The sequence below is a fragment of the Urocitellus parryii genome, chromosome 10 (genome assembly GCF_045843805.1).
Source record: "Urocitellus parryii isolate mUroPar1 chromosome 10, mUroPar1.hap1, whole genome shotgun sequence".
NCBI classification, from domain to species: domain Eukaryota; kingdom Metazoa; phylum Chordata; class Mammalia; order Rodentia; family Sciuridae; genus Urocitellus; species Urocitellus parryii.
Window position 1 is genome coordinate 95,957,233 of NC_135540.1, and position 25,554 is coordinate 95,982,786.

Below are 25,554 nucleotides of genomic sequence, written 5' to 3' on the forward strand. Positions count from 1 at the left end.
CAGTCTCTCACAGGAACCTGATACCCAGCTCCACAGTGAAAATCAATATCACTGCCCTATGCCAAAAGGTAGTACATCTATTCAACAAAAGAGAGTAGTTGATTTCCTGAGCCATGTCTTGTATACTCATTACTGAGAAATAGTGAAGTGTTCCAAATGATTTTGAACACCAGCTAAAAGCCACAAGTGTTCAAAATCTGTTCTCAAAAGACCTCACATGAACCAAAAAGCAAATGAATGTTTCTAATAGATTAGCAACTCAGTTTCCAGTAGCTGAATTCTTTATTATGTAATGCAGGAGGACTGACTTCAGATGCAACTGGTGGCTGTGATAGTTACAATGCTACTAAACCTGTTAGATCCCAATGATGTTGCTTAGCAAAATCCATTACTGTCTCTCATTACTGTTTCTTACTCTTCAGACATATTACTCTCTCAGAAAAGAATGGCACACTTTCACTCATTTGATCTTCAACATGTATTTGCTCTCAATAGTCTCTATATATTGTCCCAATCTCTTGCAACCACAAGTATCACAGATCACAATTAGTTGGTTTTCATTATTATTTAGTGCCTCCTTCACTCCTATTTTTTAAAATGATCTGTTATATATTTATTTATTTATTCCTGTTTGTAAGGTCTAGCATTGGAATCCACATATCCATAATAGTGATTGTTGAGTCCTTGTCCTGGGGTCTTTCATGTGATGTCAATCAAATGTGGTCAGAAGAGGAAACACAAATGAAGCTCAAGAAAACAAAGTAAATGAAGGCTCACAGATCCTTGAAACAGAAGGCACAGCATGGCTTGGAGGACCACAAGAAACACTAGACTGTGACCATAAGGCAGAACATAGAAGTGAGGGGAAAGTGTTGGCCAGAGACTTTACTAGATTTTCAGTAGGAAAGTCAAGGCAAAAGCAGGGTAAATAGTTTACGATTGGCTAATTTGAATAATTTTGGCAGACTTTGGCTCAGAATGATGTCTCTAATTGCTTCTAATTGCCTTGAACCTGAACCCAGAATGCTTAAGGGGGAGGAATATAGGATCCCATACAGACAAAGGGAAGTGTAGGTCCAGACTGATAGATTTACATATCAAAAGCATGCTCCTGACTAAGCTTTTTGCTACCTCTGAGATTGGCTACCCTGGGAGGGGTAGTCTTTCCCTGCTGAGGAAAGTTTTTAAAGATTGTTTTTAATATCACAATGTACAGAAAGTACAAAAATAAATAAATAAACAATGCAGTTCTCTTGGGCCAGTATAAATTGAAAGGCAAGAAATTTAAGAAATACAGTTGGGAGGATTTTGTAGTTTTGGCTGTTGATGTTTGTTTATCTTAACTACTTCCTGTACCCTGTTTCCATTCTGGAAGGCAAGATATTATCAGGTTGACAAGTTGGGATTGCCCAAAGTCAGAAAAAGGCCTGTTTCTTACATCTTCTTTAGCTGTCTTAAGAACACTGCTGTATCTATTTTTTTCTGATGTAATCCTATTCTACCTATTTCAAATGTGCACATAGTTATCTATAAAATTCACCTCCTTTCTAGTAATTTGGAAAGTAGTGGTCCAGGATAGAACAGACCATTCCCAGAGTCTAAACAATTTATAATTAATTCTCCCAAGTCTGCACTATTGTATAATATTCTCTAGTCTCAATAAAGACATGTTGATGTTGATTCTAAGTAGAATTCTGCTTTACTGCCCAATTTATTTCTGCCCAAGTCTTGTACCTTTTTAATTTTAGTCTAAAAAATTAATATGGAGAGGAGTTCTTTCTTTCTACTGAAATTTCTAGATTGAGACTTCCAGGCTTAGATCATTTGTTCTATCTAATCAGTTTGCCAAATCCAGGATCATTGGATCCTGCTCCAGCATCTTCAAGCTTAAAACTCTATCAGGGGATGATCTCAGTATGCCATGTACACCAAGTGAAAATCACTGTCAGTTCTGCTTCTGTGCACCCACTCATTGCATTGTATCTCCTATAACTCCCAATATGGTATCAGATTGTACCTTGATTGCTTCCTTTGAGTTACAATATATCTTTAAAGGTATGATGAATGGCCACCTCCTTAAATGAATCTCCAGGTTTTCTGATATTATGAAGTCATCCTGCTGCTCCCATTTTCTCTAAGATTTTACTTCCTGTAACTTTCAATGTTTTTAGCATTGCATTTTATAAAGTTGACATGATTAAGCTGATTATCTAATTTCTTTCTGGTTCTTATTTTATTTTAGATATTTTCTCATTAAAAATCATAAAACAATACAAGAGAAAATGTAGAAAGAAAATCAATCATACACATACCTCCAGAAGCAATCAACATAAATATTTTCTCACATATAATTAAGATATCATGTATAGTTTTGTTTTCTAGTTTTAACTTAACATTGTGAAAAAATTACCCGAGTAACTGAAATGTTTTAAAAGCAAAAATTTAATGCCTCCTTGATAACTAGCATTTCTCATTTTCTCACATCTTTGTTATTTTAGAGGGCTCATTTGTATTTTATTACTTCTTTCTTTAATATCCTCAGAACAGATTCATATAATTCAAAGAAAGGGTCAGTGTACATGTATATTTTTAAAATCATTGACATATACTGACAAATGACCTTTCTAAGTCATTATTTCAATTAACATTCAACAGGGCATGACATTAACTGGTAGTTCACAACCTAGTCAGTCTTCACTAATTTAATAAGTGAAAAATGGTTCTGCATTTTTAATTGCTTGTCTTTTTATTTTTGAGATTTAATAGGTTCATTAATATATAAGCAAAAAAAGTATTGTCATTTGTTATTTTATTGCCTGTTTTGTCAATTGCATGTATTGATCTTTCCCCAGTAAATCTGATGGGATCTTAGCACTTCATGTAGTGAAGATATATCATTAGAAGGGTCCAGTTTTATTTGCATTTTAGTGATACTTTTTTTTTGTATGACATAAAAAAATGTTAATTTTTTATTGTTGAGGATTCACACTGATATTTTCCACAGACTTATGTCATTACCTGTTTATCACTGTTCGGGAACTCTTCCTGGATCTGACCAGTAGCATAAACTAAAGTAGTATGTATAGAGATATTGATCAATGTATGGGCTCTGGGGTGTCAAAGTTACTTTGCTAATCTATCTGATTGTTCCAATTTCATACGAGCCTAAATATGATGTATAAATATTCTTCAATGTACAATCAGATGAATTCCTATTGGGGATTTTATAGTTAAAACTATAAATATTTTATATAGGTACATTTTATGACTACTTATACATACATCATTTATGCACAATTACATGTATAAAACAATTGTATTCATAATTAATCACCATTAGGTTATATATATTAATATAATACTAAAATTGTTTAAATTTAATACCATCATAATATTTAATTTTAAACACCTATGGCCATTACCAGAATTTGTTATTTTAATATTCCTAACCAGTATTAATAAACAAAATATACTTATATGAAATTTAATAGATTAGTATGAAAATGTAACATTTAGCTTTCTTTTAAATCATTCTCCTAATATATTCAATTCTCTTATGATTATCAAAAGTACAACATTTTGTATTTTTATCATTTTATTGTACATCCACAATTATTTTTTTATTATTTGGGAGTTAAATAGTTAAATTAAAACCTTAGTCCATGCAATTTCTCCACCTTAAAAAAGTTTACTGCTGATAAACATAATTCAAATATAGGAAAATATTGCATGATCATAATGAAAGAAGTGAGAAACATTAGAAATTACACAATTGGCTTATTTCTTTGATATATGTGGTTTTCTTCTCTTTTAGGATCCACTCAAACCTTTAATTGACAAGTGAATTAAACAAAAAAATTTATCATTGCTATGTTTATAAATAGTCTCTTTTTTTAAGATATGAAAAAAAACAAGCATCACATTTTTGCACCTTTGCCTTCACTTTTTCTTTTTACTTTTCTTAAAATAAATTAAAAACTAAAATAGCTGAGCCCAAACAGGTTCATCACGCTAGTCACATGCTTTCCTCCAAGAGGCATCAGTGACAGTCTGACAGACTACATTCAGCTATCACATGCTTAGGAGAGAAAAAGTTTCATGGAAGAAGCTTATAGTCATTTTAGGCTCCTAGAAATGGAGATACTTGGTGTTTGCTCATTGTGGGCATTAACCTATTGAGAAAACAGAACAAAATACCTGAATCAGTGTGCGCTTTTTCAGTACTATTATTTGACTAGAAAAAAAACTAAGATGGTTGGCTGTAAAGGTGAATCCATGCATTTTTTCTTTTATGTAGCTAGTAAAGATTATCTCTTCTGTAGAAACAAACTGCAACTATTCAAATGAAAAGAAACACAAGCAATTTTTTCAGAGCTGGCTGTAGAAGGATCTCAGCCAGCATCATTTATATTTGGCAGACACTCAGAACAGCCAGAACAGTGGAAAGGCTTTAAAATAGAAAAAAGGGAAGGCTTTAAGCATGCCCCAATAGGAGGTTTTTAGAATGGGAAAGGTGAAAGTGGGCTGGCTAGAAAGAGGACTTCCTGAGTGATTTGGCTTCTTTTGGTTAGTCCTAAATTTGGATGTAAGAGACAAAAAGTAAGGAAACTGCAGTTATTAATTAAGTCTCCACCATTTGATTTTATTGCTGCAAAGGTTGGGCTTCCTGATCTAGGTTCTACTAAATACTCTGAGTATTTAGAACAAATTAAAAAAAAACAGATTAAGAATATGAGATGTGATATCTCTGCCTGAACAAATACAAAAGTATTGTGATAGAAAAAGTAAATATGAGCTGTACCTTGAGGATGAAGAGAAAATTTAAGAGTTGGTTGAGAGGATCTGATGGTGAAGGCATATAGACAGGGATGCATATGGTATATGTGGTTTTCTGAGTCCTCAGTCCAGCCTGCAAGGCCTTCCACAGCATCTCCTGTGACACTCCCCAACCTCATAACCCATTCCTTTGTACTTCATTAATGGCATGAACTTTCTCATATATGAACTGATTTTTTAAAAATAAGGATACACGATAGAGTATAAAAGAGCATTCTAAAATAGTGTAGGTATTCTACCATCTCTCAAAACTTCAGAGGGAGCTCTCCCGTCATCACTAAGTTCCATACTATAGATTTTTCTCTATACTACTCCTGCCTAATATAAAAAATATAAGATTTTAAAAATATGTTTCAGATTTTAAAATTTGCTTTGGTTATAGTGGAAGTGGTAGTAGTATTTGTGGTGGTGATTTTGTTTTTCTAGAGCTAATGGTAAAGATTCTTCTGAGTAGATGTATCTCTTTTTCAACCTATTGTTGAATAGCCAATTATATAATTTCCAGGAATTCTATAATTTTGAAAGGTATTTATGGGGAGATCAGAGAAGAAAATACACCTTTCTAATTAGAATTGGCTCTTGTAGGGCTGGGAATGTAACTTAATGATAAGGTGTCTCCTACCATGAATGAGACCATGGGTTTCAAATAGGTCCCGGTTTATGTTATATGTAAAGATGTGTAATTATATACATATATGATATAAAATAAATTTAAAAAATTAAAACTGAAACATCTTAGCACAAACAGGTTTATCACGATATTCATGAGGCATATATGTAATATGTAAATATATATATGAGAAATATCTTTCATACAAAATATTCACCACTTCTTGAAGGTTTCTTCCTGATAACTCAGTGGAGAAAATTAAGTATGCCTTCAAATAATTTTGCTGAAGTCAGTGGTTAAATAGGTAAGAAAGGCAAAATGATAATGCTGAATATAGATAATTTTGCACATTTTTCTTATTTTGTGAGTTATTATGACTCCTAGAAAATCCAAGTAGCTAATATTGAAATACTAAAGTAAAAAAAAAAAGGTCTTGAAACACACAAAGCCTACAATTAAGAGAAACCTGTAAAAATAATATTTGGGGAAATTTGTTTAAATTGCTAGAAATCAGGGCACAATTTTCATTTACTTAGAAAAACCAGTCTTCATTTGTAGATAATGTAAATTAACCCTGCAAACAAATTGCAAGATAATTATTTAAAATGTTTACCTGAAAACCAATTTTTTGTAAGCACCTCCAGTTACTTTATAATTTCTTTTACTAAGTAGACCATTAATAGGTTAATTATAAATCTTTCCCTTTTTATTCATTAAATAAATTCTCCCAAGATGATTATAAGACATCATTCAATAAAAGTATTCATTGAGTATCTATTGAGATATGAAATATGAGAAAAATTTAGAATCAACTAAAAGCCATTAAACAATGATGTTTTAGTCCCATGATCAAGATGTTCTGATTTAATTGTTCTAACATAATGCTTGGATATTATTTTGCTTTGTTTGGTTTTGGTTTTTTGTTTGATCTTTAAACATGTCTCCTTTTGGTTCTAATCTGTAGCCAGGTCTAGAAATAGCATATTATGTGTGGGTAGAACATTTTTGTTGTATAATTTCTCTATTCTTAAAAAGTATTACAAATATTCTCAGTACATATTTGCTAATAATGAAAATTATTATGTCTGTTACTCCTGCAAAAATTTACAAAAGGCAGATAATATTGAATGAATCTATTTTGAGGTGAAATATAAACTTGATTAAGCAAATTTTACCTAGCATGTTCAGTAACATGTTCTAGTTATATCAATATCTTTACCTGGTGGAATGATTAAATGAAATAAATGCAGAGAATCATCATTTAAGTATTGCTTGGAAAAAAGCAATTAAAGTGTGATATAAATATATCTCACCTAAAATGGATTTGGGTTTTTGGCTTTCATTTAGTTTGATATTTTAGAATAAGAAATAAGGAGAGTTTCTGATCCCAGAGTTAAAACGCATTAGTTTCTTCTTTATGATTGCCAATTTGTCTTTATGACAAAGGTATGGTTGCCCATCGAACACATAGGTTTGTAGTTTTTTTTTTCCTTGAAATATATATAATTTATTTCAATTTTATCTCAATCATTTATATGATTTAGTCTCTATTTTACACATCTATTTGAATAATAACATACTTTTGGTCATTGAATAATTTTAAGGCTCCCTTTTAATGATTTAAAACAAAATTAGATATGTTTTGCTATATTAAAGGCTGGACTGGTATGAAGGTGTTTGAGTCTGTGCAATTAATTGTAAAATAATTAATCAGAATTTTTTAAACAGTACAGACCAGTGAGTAAAGAAAGATAGGTCCATTATAGGGTTGTGCCTGAAAACTTGTCACACTTTCAGTGGGGAAGGGATCAGGAGGAAGCAAAAATAAGAGAAAAGATGAAATGAAAGGTACTTAGGATGAGAAAGGACAAAACAAAACAAATGTGTACCCAGTACTATAAGGCAGTGATTGGTTCCCACATCTTACTTAGACAACTTGTTCTCTGAAGCCTCCTGGAAAAGGTGTTTTGTTTCCTCTCTTTGAACCCCAGAATTCTCAGCTCTGTCACGAATCATGTCATAGAACATTTCAGGACTGAAACAAGAAACACAACTAGAAAGCAAGACATATGATTGCCAGACTTCCAACTTCATAAGGTAAAACTAAGATATCTGTTAACCTCTTAAATCCCATATAAGAGGACTGGTACTCAGGTTTTGGTAGAAGGTTCTTCAAATTAATGTAGGGTTTCTCATAACCATGGGTTAGAAGTAATATGCAATATAGTAAGATGAAGGTGGACAACTGAGAAAGAAGGTAAAAACTGTTATTTACTATCACAATTTGCCTAGACTGGGGCTTGGATATTGCATATATAAATGGATATAATCTTTTGGATTTTAGGAGTAAATCCTTGCTCATGTTATAGAAGTGACACTATCTTGAGGTACTCAAAAACACATTCATAAAAAAAAAAAAAAACAGAGAAGAGGAAAGAGAAGAAAAATTTTTCTCTTTCTTTTTTTCTCTTTCTTTCTTTCTTTTTTTTTTTTAACCAGTTAGCATTACTTTCTCTCATAAGGTAGAACAATTTTACTCTTTGGAGTGAAAGTTTGGTGAAAGAGTTGAGTTTGTGCCCCTCATATATTATCATTACATCTTTTATTCATTTTTCAGTCTTAACAAAATAGCTGTGGAGTATTACCCTGGCATCATTAGGAAAGTTGTTCTATTTCTTAGGTCTGAGAGTCAAGGAATTAATTTAAATATTAATAAAGTGTTAGTCTATTCAGGCTACTATAACAAAATACCAGAAACTGGATTACTTATAACCAACAGAAATTCATTTTTTTCATAGTTCTGGAGGCTGGGAAATCTAACATAAAGATTTTGGTTTATCTGTTTCATAGTAGGGGCTCTTTCAAGTTTGCTGATGCTTGCCTCCTTGCTATGTGTTCTTAAGGAAGAACAGGAAAGGGGCCTCTCTCAATGGGCCCTGGTCCAATTTAGGAGAACCCTAGCCTCATAATCTAATCATCTCCCAAAGTTTACAACTCCTAATTTTACCAGGAAGTGATATCAACATATGAATGGACATCAACATATGAATGGAGTGAGGGCTTAGACATTCAGCACTTTGCAGCCTTGCATCAAAAGACATTTTAAGAAATGTACGAATTACTTCACATTATCAGTAGGATCACAATTGAAAAACATTCCCAGTTTTTTCGTTGTAAATATTATTTACACATTTAAAATCTTTGTCATTTTAGAATCAGTAGGGCACAGAGAAATATAGCAAGCATCATAATTGGAATTATTTAAATTCTTTGTTCAATTTTCTTTGAATTGTGAAGTAAAATAACACAAAAATTGAAATCTGAGAAATTTAAAATCTTGCCATAATGATAATTAATGTGCTTCAACAAAAATAGCTCACAGAGGTTGGATACATTTTAGTTTCTTCAACTGCTTTTTACCTTAATGAAAACTGATATAATAGCATTTTTCTTTTCATTGCTTCATAGACTCCATAAAATAATTTTTATTGAAAAAATATTTTGTTGATCATTCAGTTCCTTTAAAATCTATGCCTAGCCTCATGTATGTAGTTTGCACCCTATAATAATTTCCTAGTGTGATATTATTATAATATATCAGTGAAAAACTTACACAGTGCTGACTGTGAACCCTGGACAGAACAGAGAGATTTACATATATTATGAAGTCATTCTTCAAAACAACCCTATCTGGTACAGTTTATAATATTATATTATCTTTTGTCAATAATTAGTTTACTCAAAGGTGTACATTAATAAATGGAGATATCCAGGAGTGCACTGTTTGACTACAAACACCATGGTCTTTATTTTGCAACATAATAATGTCAAAGTATGAGAACATTTTTATTACTCTTTGATAGATTTTGAAGTACAGATGTTCCTCTGCTTGCAGTGAGGTGACTTTTCTACAAGCCTATTATAAGTAGAAAATATCATAAGTTCAAAATGCATTTAACACAGCTAACCTACTGAGCATCATCATAGGTAGTAGCACCAAAGTGCACTATAGAGTACTGGTTGTTTACCCTCAAGGTCACTGAGCTGACTGGAAACTGGCTTGTGTTCTTGCCCAGTGTTTTGAGAGAGTATCATATAGTATACCACTACCTGGGAAAAAAATAAATAAAACTTTAAACTACAATTTCTATTGAGCATGTATTGCTTTTGAACCACCTTATAGTCGAAAAATTGAAGGTGGAACTATTGTTAGGTTGAGGACCCTCCATATGATTTTCTAAAAGTTTCATGATATGTTTTAGTATCTTTGGTCACTTACAAGTGTGGCACAATCTACATTGATTTCTTCAGTACTGAGTCTATCATTTATTGTTGCTTTATTTTAAAATGTGTAAATGATACAGTCTTAGTTTTCCTCTTTTTAACAATTACAGTGAAAATATTTTCTGCCTAATCAAAGTATTTTTGTGAACTTACTCTTCCTGTCTTTCTGTCATTTATCTAGTGGCATCTTACTGCTTTACTTACCCACTATATGATCACTTGTTTAAGAAATTAAATCATCATTTATCCACAGCTTGCAGTCTTGCTTCTCTGATGTAGTATGTTTGAGAATCTCTTCCCTAGAGGTATAATCACCTTGCTTCCACGGGAGGGAGGTTATCTTACTTACATTAGCACACTTCATACATATATTGATCAAGGTTTGGCTAAACAATTTCATTCGAATCTTCCTGGGTCCAGAAAACTTCTGTTATCATATTTTAATCTTCTGAAGGATAAATCGAAGTATCTTGTTAATAACAAAGACCAACTGTTTTTTTATGATAATTTTGAGGGCTAAACTATTTTAAACTTGGATAATAATGATCTTGTTATAACTGTATGCAGTTACTTACAGAGTTCCAGGTGCTAAAAACTAAATGGAATGCAGATGTACCTGTGTTGAACCATAGCTCACAGAAATTAGATTGGCTGCTATTTCTAGCACATTTCGGTTTCTATTTCTGTTATCTCTGATGCTTGTAAGCATTTTCAAGTGCATATCTGAATATTTATTGATAAAGGAAAGCATATTTTTATACCATCTGGTGCTGAGGTATTATAATAATAGCATCCTCAAAATTTGTCCCAAAATGCTTATTTGGGCAGTTATTATTCTACTTTACATTTTCACAGAAAAGGAATGTAAGTTTTAATTTTCTTAAAAAATGTTAATGCTTTGACCACTGAATCCTTAGAAAATGTAAAGAAATGATTTATTTTTAAGATACTTTGGTCATTTTGTATTTATATGAATTGATCTATTTTTAATTGCTGAGTTATATTCTAAATGGGAATATTAAGCATGGTAATATCATATGGATCATGAAAAAATCATTTCCTCTAAGATCTATTCTACTACATTGATTATATTATTAAGAGTATATTATTGGGCTGGGGATGTGGCTCAAACCGAAGCATGCTTGCCTGGCATGTGCAGGGCGCTGGGTTCGATCCTAAACACCACATATAAATAAATAAAGATGTTGTGTCCACAGAAAACTAAAAAATAAATATTAAAAAATTATCTCTCTTTCTCTTTTATCTCTCTCTCTCTCTCTAAAAAAATAGTATATTATTAAGAGTAATAACTAATATTTTTATTCAAAAATATATGATGGGTTGGAAACTGATCGAAGTACACTATAAGTAATTTCTCATTCTTTTTTTCACAAAACCGATAAGATCCATTTTTATCACTATTTTATAGATTCAACTAAACATAGTCTAGTTACATTCTAGTTACTTAAGTTACTCCCAGTGATTTATCCAGAGCCTCTTAAAGCAATCCAAAGAAAGCATCATTGGAAAACCTAAATCAATGTTTGGTAAAATAAAAGTGATTTTGCATGGCTTCAAGTCTTTTGATTAAATTTTATCAAAACAATAAAGTAGAATTCTATTTATAGGTAAGATGATTTAGATTCTTTAGGACTAAAATATGTAAATTTGTTGTTCTAGTGAATTGCATGGCAATGAATGTGTGTGATGTGTGTATGTACTAATTTGAAGACAGAATGCTTATAATTTTTCAAGTTAAGAGAATTTAATAGAATGCTCTTATTATTTTTAAAATCATTGAAGTTTTAATTGAATATTGGGATGATGAGCAATATGAAACCAATCCTATTAGATAATGTCCAATCACAATGCAGTTATTTTTCTAAGCACAGATCTGTATGAGTTTATAAACTGCAAATTCTCAGGAAGAGGCAAATTTGTCCTTTATGACAAATTTCTTACTTAAAACCCATCAATACACTTGTCAATAATTAGTAATAATTTATTGAGTTGGAATTCATGGATATAATTAACAGAAGTGTGCAAACTTGTATGTGTTAGTAGATATGAGTAAATTGAGATGATTGTGTTGTTATTAACAATTATGGTAAAACGTGGTTATTCATTACATTTCAACTATGAAAAAAACCTAAAAGATCAAGGAATCATCTTCATTCCAAGAAACTAACACTCTAAGAAATAGGGTCAAACTTTTTTTAAAGGGCCAAGTGGTAAATGTTTTAGCTTTGCAGGCCATGTGCACACCTATTTTACTCTGCTATAGCAGCACTGAAGAATCCATAACCATCTTCTAATGAGACTGGCGAACTTCCAGTAAAACTATATTTACCAAAACACATGGTGGCCTGGATTGGGCCCATGGGCCATAGCTTGTCTGCCTCTAATCTGAGTGCTAAGACAAGGCAGAAGCTATATATAGTTAACTTAAATACAATTTTAGTAATTGTTTAATACATCAATGAAATAGGTGTAAATATAAAAAAATTGTTATATATCTTATAAAAGTTTTACCTATTCATATAGTATCTTAATATTTTAATATGGTATGATTCTGGTTTTAATATATCTGCAATGCAAATTATTATTTGACATATTCTTTAAATTATCATAAGTATTAAAATTGAAAATAATGTCATAGTATCCCTATTGCTTATAAGGATTCCATTTTAGTGACAGACAAACCCACAGATACTTAGTCAGACTTAAAATTAGAATGTCACAAATGCTGGGGGAATAAGGTATGAAACATTGTCTACTTTTCCTCTGAAAATGATCCATTGGAATTTGATTTGGAATTAGTAGTCTGGCTTCATTAACATTTGCAAATTCATTGGGTATTTATATGTTATTTTCTTCTCTTTTATATAAAATAAAGTCGATATAATTCAAGTAAAGTTAAAAACAAATTTTTATCAAAAGCCTAGACCTGCTGGTATATCATTACTGAGATGATATCATTACTGAGTTCACATTACAGTTCTCTTGAAATCAGTTTAAATGCTATTCATAAAAGTAAATCAAACTGAATGCATTGAAGCACTAAATAACTTCTGCCATAAGTTTTCATGGTTTCTATCAATAAAGTTCACTTTATTGGAGAACTTCGCACTTACTGGAGTTTTTAACATGAATATATGGAAAATTAAAAATAACCTTGTACTTTACAATATCCAGAAAAGTGAATGGATTATATACAACTTGCTTTTTTAATACAGCTATTGCTCTACAAATGTATAAATATACATATTTAGAGTTGCATTTTTAAAACCTGAAATGTAAATTTAAATTGGAAGCCTTCTATAAGTGATTGAAGAAGTCACATAAGCATAAAATTTTCAATATGCTGTGATAAGTAATACCACTGGCAATAAGAAATCAGTGGGTCAAATTAATAAGACCTATTACTGGAAACTTGCATGCTATATGAAACACATGTATTTAAAAGGTTATTTAGAATGACTTTCAAATGTAAATTTTGGAGAAATTTCTTAAGGAAAGAGATGTTTAAATGGGCTTACATCTTTATTTATATATCTATATATTTAATTGCATACAATTGATTAAAGTATGTTGGCTCATTATATTTCCTATTGAATAATCATTTTAAGTAAGATAAAAATAACTAATGTCACTCTGTATTTCTTAAATCCATAAGTGCTTCTTAAACTGAAAGCCATGGTGGAAAAACTTACTATATGTATTTAGAGTATTTTTATTTTGATGAGCAGACAGACACTTGAGTAAATCCAGTGTCTTTATCTATATTTGAGGGAGTGGGATCTCTTCCTTATCCTGGGCTCTCTTGTTTGCTTTTCAGTTGCTGCGAATGTGGCTGTGGGAGGGCTTCTTCCCTGTGCGCTGTTGCCCATCCAAGCCTAATATGGTTAGTGTTCCCTCCCGCTTTCACTCCCACATGATGTCCACCTCTATGTATGACTGTCAGCATTCCTTTTCTTTCTCCATCTGTGTACATTTTGACACTTGGTGCACCAGTTACACTTTAACAGTGAAAAAAGTAGATGAAACTGGTTCCCAAAGGTAAATCCTAAAAAATGATTTCACAACAAATTATTTTAACTAAAGTATTATACATATAGCACATCATCCCTATGTCAAGCATTCATAGTTCTCTTCTGCAGCTTTTACTGAGATTCTGATTTTAAATAGGAAGTTGTAAAATTATAGCATCTGTTCCACATTTAACATGTCACTGTTTTTGTTGTTCCATTCAGTATAATCCATATCACATGTGGAAGTACAGTACTACTTCTGTCAAGGTAAAATCATCTTTTCTGTCTCCCAGAAACATGGAATGACCATAATGTAATTGGGATCTTCAATTGTCATACTCATTGTGGATACATGTGGCATTGATATACAAAACCACATATAACTTTAAATGGTTTATTTTTATTAAGCTTGAATTATTTCAGATATTTGAAGTGATATTCCTATTTTGATACCACTGAACAAAAATATGTACATTTGTGGAATCAGTGTCTAAATGGTATAGTCTCAATTATTTATGAGTTAAAATTTTTAAGAAATACCTGGGTTATAACAATAACACAGTAGACTGGAAAAATAGGACCTGAGAACTCTCATCCTTGGTTTTGGGAAATTCCTACATATTACTGAGCCACTTTATAAAAATTGAAGTACTCCAGGTAATTCCTTTATAAAGAGTCTAAAGCATTGAATTATTTTATTGAGTTCTCATTTGTTATCAAAATTTATCAAGAAACAATTTTTAAAATGCCTTTAAAAGAATTAGAGTTTCTTTCATAACATCATTTAAATTTGTTTCTTATATTCCCTAAGTTTTATTAATTTTTTGTTGAATTAAAAAAGCTTTGTAAATGAGTGTGCACACACGTGCACAGATGAGATATGGTGGAATGGATACCAGAAATATTTGGATCAAAGAAGAGTAAAAAAACACAGGCTGATGCAAATCAAAGATCTTTCTCTCATTCTCTTGAAAGCTTTGTATTTTTAAAAAAAAGTTTTGAAGTTAATATGAAAGCACAGATTTTTGTGTATCATTTACTTCACACAGGAATATCTTCTGGGCATGAGGCTTCAGTGACAAAACAGATAAATACTGCAATCTGACAATAGCAAAACTATAAAATGTAAATGACTTTACATTGTGATTTTTCTACTGTGCTATGAAAAAATACAACATAGTTGTTAAATTGCCTATTCTACCTCAGTCTAAAGTACAGTGTTATAAGAGATAACTTATCACTAAATTAGAATAGATAGAATTTACATTTTAGAAAGAAAGAAGACTGATATCCATGCCTATGTTGAAGTAAATGTCAAAGAAACTTAACTGGGAACATGAACATTAATGAGCCCATGATTTAGTAAGTATTGGCAAAGATGAACGTCAACTAGATTGAATTAATGAATTTTTAAAAAGTTTTACATTGTGATTTTACATTGTTTTTACATTGTGATTTTTCTACTGTGTCTTTGAAAGAAGGAAAGTGGGAAGACAACTTCTTTGCAAGGAATACACCAGAAAAACCAACCATAAAAACTTTTGCTTAATATCTTTTGTGAAACGGTGTTAGGAATTGTGGAGGCAAATAATGGTTTGTCTGTGTGCATGTGAACTTGTCTGTGTGTATACAGAAAAAACTTATTTAGTCACAGATGCTCTTAGGTACTTTTCAGGGGAAGCTGGAAAATCTGAAATCTGTCACTGAATTTTGTGTGTATCGTCATACCAGCCTTTGTTAATTATCATATAAATAATTTTCAAGAAACTCTATCATCATCATCATTTATGAACAGGCACATTTTCAAATACTTTTAGACATTTTGGATCTTGAAATCTCTTTTTTCATTTCTTGAAATAAATAGATGTGTGGTTGGTTTTGACCTTATTATAACATAATGCTTTTATTACAATTGTCCATTGTATAGTCCTTGACCTTTAGAAATACCTTGAGATACTTTATGGAAATATATTGAGCTACCTTGAGACACTTTGAAATACTTGTGGAATAAACTTTGTGGAAGTAAAACTTTCAGCACCAGCAATCTACATCCTTGTTTCTGTAGTTCAGCCTTATCAAAGCTTCTACAAGGTGCTGATCTTGAGTTTTGATTTCTGTCCTATTTCCCTCCAGAAAGGCACAATCCACTATTTTTCCCATGGCATGTTTTACTATTTAAAATGTGAGATCTGTTTTTACATGTTTCCATCTTTCATCCTTGGTCTTAAATTATTTTTATGACTTGTAACTGTTTGCTTTGTTATGACATCCATAAACATCATGTTAATATTCCAGATATTGTCCCTGCTTCGACTGAAATCTACTGTGATACTGTGGATATTTCTATAGTTATTTCTGTAATATTTCTGATTGCTAGTCATATGTCTAGAATTAAAATGCCCTTTCCCCACGACTGCCAACATTTTAAGCAAAGGTACTCTTTTCAATGGCCTGTGCCTTTAAGCCATCATATCTGGCTCAGAGTCTAGTCATTGTCTCACATCTTAAAATATATTTTTTTAACAAATAAGGAATGTTGAATTGATTGTTATCAATTTAATCATATATGACATAAAATAGATATTTAATTTCAAAAATAATGTTACCATTTATTCCTGAAGTCTCTCGTGTTTGTGCTCATGGAAACCAATATCAATCTGTAGTATATTATTTTTATGTCAATCTGAAATATCCTAGAGTCTCCAAAATAGCCATTTCTTGATTTCTTAAATTCAAATACACCAGTTTATTTCCCTTGTTCATTATTTTTCATATTTTACAGTGTTTACATGTCCTATAGTATTTCTTCAGAAGGGTTTAAGTGTCAAAGGAAAAAACTTTTAAGTATTTTGAAATTAGAGATGTTGAATTGTTATTTTGTGCACTTGCCTATTCTGTTTGGAAAATCATTCATTTTTTAAAAGAAACCAATTTTCTTATTTAAACATATTTTTAATCAGTAATGAGATAAATTCTACTTCCTCTTAAGATGCAAATATTAAAATATTTTGTAATGCAATTGTTAAAAACAAACATCTCCAGCCAAAGGTGAATTTTTGAAGCATTATTGTCTAATTTTTTCAACAAACTATTTTCTTTTTATATTAAGTACATAAGTTTATAATAATTTGAAGTAGGAAGATTTTTACCTTCACATATACATTTCAGAGACTATTTATTCATTCTTACAAGATGTCAGTCACGGAAATGTACATAAGTACTCTTCCCTTTTATACAGCATAAAAATAGCATAAAAATTTAAAAAAATATTTTGTTATAATTATGGACCTCCATTTAGAGTTTTTTTGTGCTTGAAATATGTGCTGAACAAATTAAATTCCAATTGAAGGCTTGATTGTAAAATGTAACTAAGAATTTCTCCAACGTCCCCTTTAAAAAAAAAACACTGTAGAACTTCAGATTGTAAGAGATAATAAATGAGTCTACTCTAAGATTTCCAAAGAACATCTATGAAATAGTTAAAAGTTAATAGGAAATTACCGAAATTACCTACTCTAACATTAGAACAAAACTTGTTGGAAAAAGGGAAATTAAATCCCATATGTCATATTTTGTGAAATGTTATATAACAATTCTAAGTGAATTAAAATTTAATTTAATTTTGAAAATAGTCTAAGTATTTGAAAAATTTCAGGTCTTCCTACGAGGTTCTAAAAGGATTTTGAGAATTCAAAAATGGAAGATTTACAAATTTATGTGTACTGTACACTTTTGAAGGTGTTACTTGACTTTCTTATTTTTTTTTAGAATGTACAGATAACAATAACATCCAAGTCATAAAATAAGATAAATTAGCTTCCCATATGCTACTAATCACAGGATGGTTAGTGACCTTGATCAAATGGGAGATGGTGACTCAATTGCATCATTCCTTGGTTCAAGGAGTCTATGTTTTCAGGATGAGTATATTTCTATTGAAGAGTATACTTAAGAATTTTCAATAAGTAGTGACAGATTAGTTGCACGTTTTGTCTTTGCAGATCTATCTATAGAGAATCCAAACTCTAGTGTCCAGGTATTGCAAATGAAGGAAATATGGATGAGAGTCATGAGGTTGTGCTGGCAAGCTATCCTAAATGTCTGTCCCATTCTTGTGGAAGAATGCTCCAACATAAATAAAATTTCACCTATTTCCAATGTGAATTAGATATATTAAAAGCAATGTTCGTGTGCTTCTCTATCTTATGAGACTGAGTTAGCTGAACTTTTATTAAAATTACCTTTAATTGGAGAGAATTCTGAAATGAAAACTTCAAAGTCTTTTCCCAAAAGTTATAACCTATTATCTTCAAGATTCCCCAAATAAAAATCTTTAAATACAACATTATGCAGTGGTTGAAATCATTATTATGTCAGAAAAAGTATGGCAGATTAAGAAATGTAGTTTTAAAAGAGACTAAATTAAATGATTTTATTTTTCTATGAGAAAAACACCTAGAAGTGAATGTTTGTTATAATTTGGAGTTTTCTTTTTGGAACATTTTTACTTTAAAGTGTAGAAAGAACATTTCTTAAATATTCTGGAAATTAGAGAAGCAATACAGGAGTACCTAATTCATAGTCAAGCACTGTATGTTCTTATTCTTTTAAAGAAATCAAAATTCAAAACCATTCCTCCTTCTACCACTGTAGCCCACCTATTCTTATTGAGATTAATTTGAAAACAATTATTCAGTATTTGTTTCTTTTGGCTAAAGCATTAAAAACTAAATATGATTGTGTGGAGGCTGTTGTTGAGTAAGGATTCATACTCTTTTTGGCTATTCTATTCACTTGTTTTATCTCATTGGCCACAAAGGTGCCATTTAGTAAATTAGTGATCCTGTGCACTGCTTGGTACTCTGGAGTGTTTGACATTAATATTTTAAATTTATTATCATATCCTAAATTTATACCCAGCACTAAATTATTAATTGGCACCTCCATTTATACACAAAACTATTGTTTTCTGTTTCATGTATTATGGAAATTTCAAATATACAAGTTAAATATAGTGGCTTTGACCAGGTTTTTAAGATCCACATTAATATTATCAGGTATGTGTTGCCAAACTCCTTAGGATAGGTATGGGAGAAAATGGAACAATGTATAAATTTACCCTTAAAGTCATTGCTATATTTTTTATATCAAGCACCTCTCTCTAGGACTGTAATAAATATTAATGAATAAATATTGGTTGAATATTATATCTCTTTTATCAAACCCATCTATAAAAGCACCTTGTTTTTTAGAACATGAATGTAATTGATTAGAAGATGATTCCTTTAAATATAAATACTACATATATTTTAGTACACTAATTTCAAGGCTCATTAAAATTGGTATATAAAGCAGGATGAAGAAACTGTTTCTTTTTCATTCAGAAAAAAAGTAACTCAGAAAATAGGAGGCTTATTTTATGTACAGAATGACATGTTTATTGACTTTGTTTGATTGGTTAAAATTATGCATCTGGAGCAAGAACAGAAGATGACTTAGAATGAGCCCGCTTCCTTGCTGTGCTTTGTTAATGAGGCTGAACCACTGCTTGAGTGCCAATCTTCACCAGCTGTACTTTTACTTTCTGTACCTTGTTGAGGCTTGTTTTAATGATGCTTTGGAGGGTTCCAGAACTTAATTTTATATGTTAATGTGACATGCAGCCGTATATGTTACAGAGCTCTAGAGATGCCCATAGTCGAAAATAGCTCCTTTCTATTGCCTTCCTGACTCTTACCCTAGGTAATAAAATTTTAACTGCTTCACACCAAGGTATTTCCAAATCATTTTTTAGAGGAGATACAATGTTTTATTTCCATTTCCATATGAGAAATTTGCATACAATTTAAATACCTGGAGGCTATTTAATGGTAAAGGCTATTGGAAATTACCATTTTGAAAGCTTATTATTTATTTATTCTTTGGACATGAGAGTTTAAGGTAGAATGGATGTTTGTAAACTGAAAGAATATGTGTTCTTTTTGGTTTTCTTAGAATTTTTCTAACAAAGTCTTTTGTCAGTATTTAAATAACATGAATCTCAGGGTGATTTCACACAATTGTATTTAAAGTATTGTAAAAAGAAATATCAATAAATGTTCTCTCTAGAGGTGCATGCATTAAAAACCAAAAGAAAAATGGAATAACTAAAAATTATGAAAAATGTACTAAAGTAACATAAATCTTAGTTTGAATAGACCAAATATAATTTCATGTATTTGTTTTTTCTCTCCATTTCACTGTGATGAGGTGACTCAAAATGTCTTAAGGTCTCTTGAAGGACAAATGCATCTAAGTATGAGGAATAGAATTTGAAAAGTCACCAGATCTCTGTAGTATATTTTCCTCACCCAAGAATACTATATGTATTAAGTATATTATTTCAAGTTTATTCAAAAATTTTCTAGCTGTATTTTTCTAATAAGTTACCAGTTTCTTAATACAATAAAGACAACTGTATTTTTTCAAAATGTGGCATAAGGATTGGAGGTTTTGACCAATTCCTAATATATATGTAAATTATGGAAATGACAGAACAAAAATGTGTCATATTTTTAGATCAAAATATAGATTTTTTTTAAATACCACAGAATATGGAATATTCTGTTGGTAAATGTCTATTGTACACTTCACCTTACGTCACACAGTAGTTTTCAACCAACCTTGTAATGAAAATAATTCATCAATCTACCATTTTGACTGTATTTTCTTAAATGAACTAATAAATGAAAAATTTATTTGCAATGAACTCAGTTTTGTGGTGGAATCTTATGAATAGTAAAATCACTTCCTTTGAGTTTCACCAAAAATAATTTAAATATTCTCATTTTAGTTAGTTGTTTAATGTTATATGGTCAATCATGTACCACATTAACTCAGTATTCATCAGCATAGTTCTTTTCTAAACACCTGTCATTGTGTAGACACAAAGTATCATTCACTCATTCCATCTGTTCATTCATCAACATGATCAAACTGTTTAATGCTCACTCAGAATCAGGATCTAGCTCACTCCAGGAGTTTATAGATGAATACTAGTTACTGCCATTCAAGAAGCAGAAAAGTACTAGGAAAGCTAAAAATCTTACTCCAATGCCTCTATTGTGCTATAGAGTGTAAGTTGTATCAGAAGAGGAGTAGATAAAGCTGTTTGTTCAGAGGGAAATTACATTAAATTGGTGTTTCAAGGGAAATGTGAAGGGAAAAACCAAAGGAGACTATGATAGTCGAACATTGTTAGAATTAAAATCCTTGGTGAAGGAACCAATAGGAACAAATGTTTGAAAGCAATGGAGGAAGATAATGCAGAAAATGTGAATTAAAGTTATACTTAGGAATATTTACATTCTTATTTTTTTTGAAAAAAATGTAGTAAGAATCTTATTTAATAGAAAAAATATTCAGTACTTTGGTTATAGCCATGTCTACCATAGTCAAAGAAAAGCATTGTAAAGTGGAGGAACATTATTTTGAAAGCACTTATAATAACCCAAATGAAAAATAACAGAGCCTTTATTGAGGAAGTGGTAGAGTTAATTGAGAAAAAAGAAGAGTTGGATTGTAAACTATTTACATTGCATAATATTTGGGATTTGGTAACTAATTTGTTGTGAAGGTTAGAATCAGGATCTAGCTCACTCCAGGAGTTTGTCCCTTAAGGTTAACATGGCCTTAAGGTGCCAAGGCTATGTTAGTGTTAATAACAGGAAAATAAAATGGATCATAACTGAAGGAGGGTAAAGAGATATAATGATTTCTTTTTCAGGACTATTGAGTTTAAATGACAGTGGAATACAGAGAAGTAAATAAAATAAATCTAGCAGAAATAAGAATAAATTCTCAAAATAAATTATATAAGAGAGATATTGATTTAAATACATTGATGGAAATGAATGGATTAAAAGGAGAGCAAAAGAGAAGTTCATTCTGAGGACCTTTGGATATGTCCATGTATAAATATAGAGAGGAACAGGAGTGTTGGAGAATATTTCCGGATTTTAGTGCATCTAGAATGATCAAAAACTAAGAGGAAGGCTTTGGGTTGGAGTTTAAGTTGTTATTAGTGAACCTCTGAACAGATTTTTATTAGAAAGGAGAGCAGATTGCAAGGAGTTCACAATTAAGGAATAGTTGATAAAATCAGGAGAGATTAAGATTTAGGGAATAGAGCTGATAGGTATAGGTTGTGTAAATTTTCATAGTGATGTGAGTAGATAAGAATGGAAAGCAGCTGGTGGAGCAACTAAAGACTCTATAACAAAAAGGGAAAACCAAAATTACAGGTGCTGAAGGTTGAAGACAGTTAGCTCAGAGGCACATGTTGGGCAACTCATTCTCAAAGAGGTAATGGCCTGGGAGCTGGTTAAAAAAGTAAGAGGAACAGAACAGAAAAAAATGTCTGGTGTATGGTATGTGGTAAAGTGAACTTAAAACATAGGTTTGTATGGCTTCAGACCTCTTAACGAAATCTAGACAAGATTATTTGCTGAGAGTGAGGAATACTGGCTGGAAAAAAAAAAGAGGTTTCATTCAAAAGGAATTTGAATGGCATTTCTTATTAGGAGTCTGAACATCAGTTCAGGGGTGTGGTAATTTCAGTTGTGTTTCATGCTTTGGGTTTGATGTGGTTGACTCACCACTTCAGATGTGGTTAATTACAGCTTACTTTGTTCCAGGCGATGTGGCTACAGCAAAGCAAAGCAAGATCCAGAAGAGGAAAAGATGCATTTTCATAATGGGCACAGTAAGCAGATTGTGAAAAAAAGGGGGTGGGGGAGGAATTTTATTGTTATTTAGAATTCTTTTTAGGTTAGAGGATTTATAATCACTGGTGGAAAATATTGTTATAAAAGCAAGTCTCTCACATTCTTACAAAGAATATGGGCTTGAGCTTTACTGACTGGCTTTAGGCATTAACTGGATGATTTCTTCAATTCTTTAAAGAATGTTCTCATTATAATTATTAAAATAAAAATTTTGGCCTAATATAAAAAAAAAGCTATTACATTTCAAATCAAATTCCCAGGCTACTTCTAATTCTGCAACACACTGTATAGAAATCTATCATTACATAACCACCAGGTTAAACGAATAAAATTTCTCAATTCCTTCTAGCATTATATAGTACAAATTTCTGTGAATAGATCCGATGGCAGCAGCCTTGGTTCAAATTGAAAAGCATTAACTACATTTTTAAAAGAGCATAAAATCAAGTTTTTATAATGAGCTTATAAAATTAATCTAAATGAATTTTAATTATAGTATTTTAATATGTCCATTTTCCTCTAAATAGTACAGCATAAGGTGATTTGCCAGATAAATGGAAAAAACTTTTTTCTTTGTTTTTGCCACTCTACCATGACTGTTACCTGTGGAAAGCATGAGTCCATCTCATAGTCCTATCTCATTTAATATTGTTTATCTTCAAAATGCACTATTTGGGTGGTATCAGTAGCCTTTAAAAGAGATAAACTGAAACTCAAAGAACATAAAGGTTGGGGTAAAGTCATGCAGTGACAGAGGCAGAAGGAGAAGTAGAGCTCTTTTTCTTTTGACTTCTCTACTAAGCTCCTTGTACCATACCACCAGAAGGTTCTTTTAAAATGTGTTTTGAGGGACAGAGGTTGTAGCTCAGTGGTAGAGCATTTGCCTTGCATATGCAAGGCACTGGGTCCGAGCCTCAGCACCACATAAAAATAAATAAATAAAATGAAGGTATTGTGTCCATCTACAACTAAAATGTCTTTTGAGGGCTGGGGTTGTAGCTCAGTGGTAGAGCATTTGCCTAGCATGTGTGAAGGTTAGATTCTCAGCACTGCATATGAATAAAAAAAGAAAATAAAGATCCATAGAACTAAAAAATATTTTTTAAAAGTGTATTTTGAAAAATACAAATTAATAATGTCTGATGATGTTTTTAAGTGAAACATAGAATAAGCAACCAACAAATAAACTACTAATATTTTGCTGTCCAGATTAATAAACAAATGTTTTTGATATGCCTCCAACCCAACTGTCTGAATATTATCATTGAAAGCTGTATTTATCATCATGTATGCATTTCTTGTGTATGTCAACAATCCAGATGTTAAAAATAGTTTACGAAGTAACATAGCTATACAAAGGACTCTCATAACTCAGAAGAGGACTTATCCTTGCAGCTCAGCTACTTCAAATTTAAGCCACGTTAGGGTATTAATAAAATATATACTTTTGCTTATCCATCACAGCTTGTATTTTAATACACATTTTTTTACAGTTAAACTGCCAGGTGTAAGAACCTATATTGATCCACATACCTATGAGGATCCCAATCAAGCTGTCCATGAGTTTGCCAAGGAAATTGAAGCTTCATGTATCACCATTGAAAGAGTTATTGGAGCAGGTATGACAGTGTATAACTCTTACATTTTGCTTGTATTATGGAATGTAATACATCACTGTCCTGCTCTAACACGTAATGTTTTTAATCTTACATAATTGACTTGCTTTCAAAGTGGCATGTAATTTATCTCATGGTAATGTCACTTTCTGTGTTCTTCATGCTTAACAATCACATCTGGTTTATTAAAGAAAAAAAACGCAAAAATATATCTTCAAGTAGATAATGTTTTTCAGTCTATTTTTTGTGTACATATAGTAAATTTGTAATATAGAAAAGTATTCACATAGTTCAGTTTATCTTTTTCCAGCAATTGTTTTCTTTTTATCCAGCTATAAACTTTTATTTTTTTATCTTCTCATTAATATTAAGTTTCACTAGAGTAGACAGGAGAGGAAATAGTAAGTGCTTTTTATGCTGTTGCTTTTAATTTCTTTTTTAACATTTCCATTAAGATTTTTATAGTGAGACAGATAAAGCTAATAAATCTTAACATGTTTTATGATCATCTGTGGATGAATTTTCCTAATATACCAATTCTTTCTGTTAATATTCACAATGAAATTTGAACTCCCCTTTTAAAATTTTTTTTCTGGTCTATGTCTTGTCTTAAAACTCTGAGTTATTAGAGTGTTAATAGAATAAGAATTTCAAACAAGCTTTCAAAATTTCTTTGCCATCTTTATCACCAGGTGAATTTGGTGAAGTTTGTAGTGGACGTTTGAAACTACCAGGAAAAAGAGAGCTACCTGTGGCTATCAAAACCCTTAAAGTTGGCTACACAGAAAAACAACGTAGAGATTTCCTGGGTGAAGCAAGTATCATGGGGCAGTTTGACCATCCTAACATCATCCATTTAGAAGGTGTTGTGACCAAAAGTAAGTACAACACAAGCAAATATGCAAGTGCAGGTGTATACCACAAATATGTCCAGATGATGATTAAGTTTAGGTTAGAAAGAAACTGACCACAGTAATGCATTAATTTCTGTAATATTAATATTATTGGTTCCATATTTTGTTAGATTTTTATCAGTTAATCACCAATGAAATTAATATTCAATTATTTTTTTCAAATGTATGCTTTAACCCATTCAATGTCAGAGTAAATATATTCAAATAAAAGAAGCAGTTAAAAAAAAAACATATTTTTTCTACTGGCTTTTTCACTCTTTATACTAATTAAATATTGAAAATTGAAGTTTAATGTTTAACAGGAATCCTCTAACCATAGGTATACTGCCACTCATAAGCAGTTTTGTATAGCCAGATGCATTCTTTCATTCGATTTTTCAAAATTAACATATTATTAAAGTTCTAGAGAAAGCAATGGCCTCAGAAGATTGGAAAAGTTTCTTAAGACTTAATTTTCTCTTTTTCTTAAAGAAAATAGAATTTCACATTTATTTTATA

The 25,554-nt window shown here is 31.1% G+C and overlaps 1 protein-coding gene across 11 annotated transcripts in view; it reads left to right on the top strand.

The window, feature by feature from the left end:
• Positions 1-25,554, top strand: part of Epha5 (EPH receptor A5) — a 322,596-nt gene that overhangs the window by 257,794 nt on the left and 39,248 nt on the right. For 6 of the 11 annotated variants that reach the window (XM_026395022.2, XM_026395023.2, XM_077803092.1 and 3 more), the window contains 3 exons: positions 22,437-22,504; positions 24,020-24,145; positions 24,835-25,020. In XM_026395022.2, coding sequence (XP_026250807.1) covers positions 22,437-22,504; positions 24,020-24,145; positions 24,835-25,020 — 380 coding nt within the window. Of the gene's footprint in view, positions 1-13,568; positions 13,635-22,436; positions 22,505-24,019; positions 24,146-24,834; positions 25,021-25,554 lie in introns of all 11 variants that reach the window. The other 5 variants (XM_026395020.2, XM_026395021.2, XM_077803091.1 and 2 more) reach the window with 1 other exon arrangement.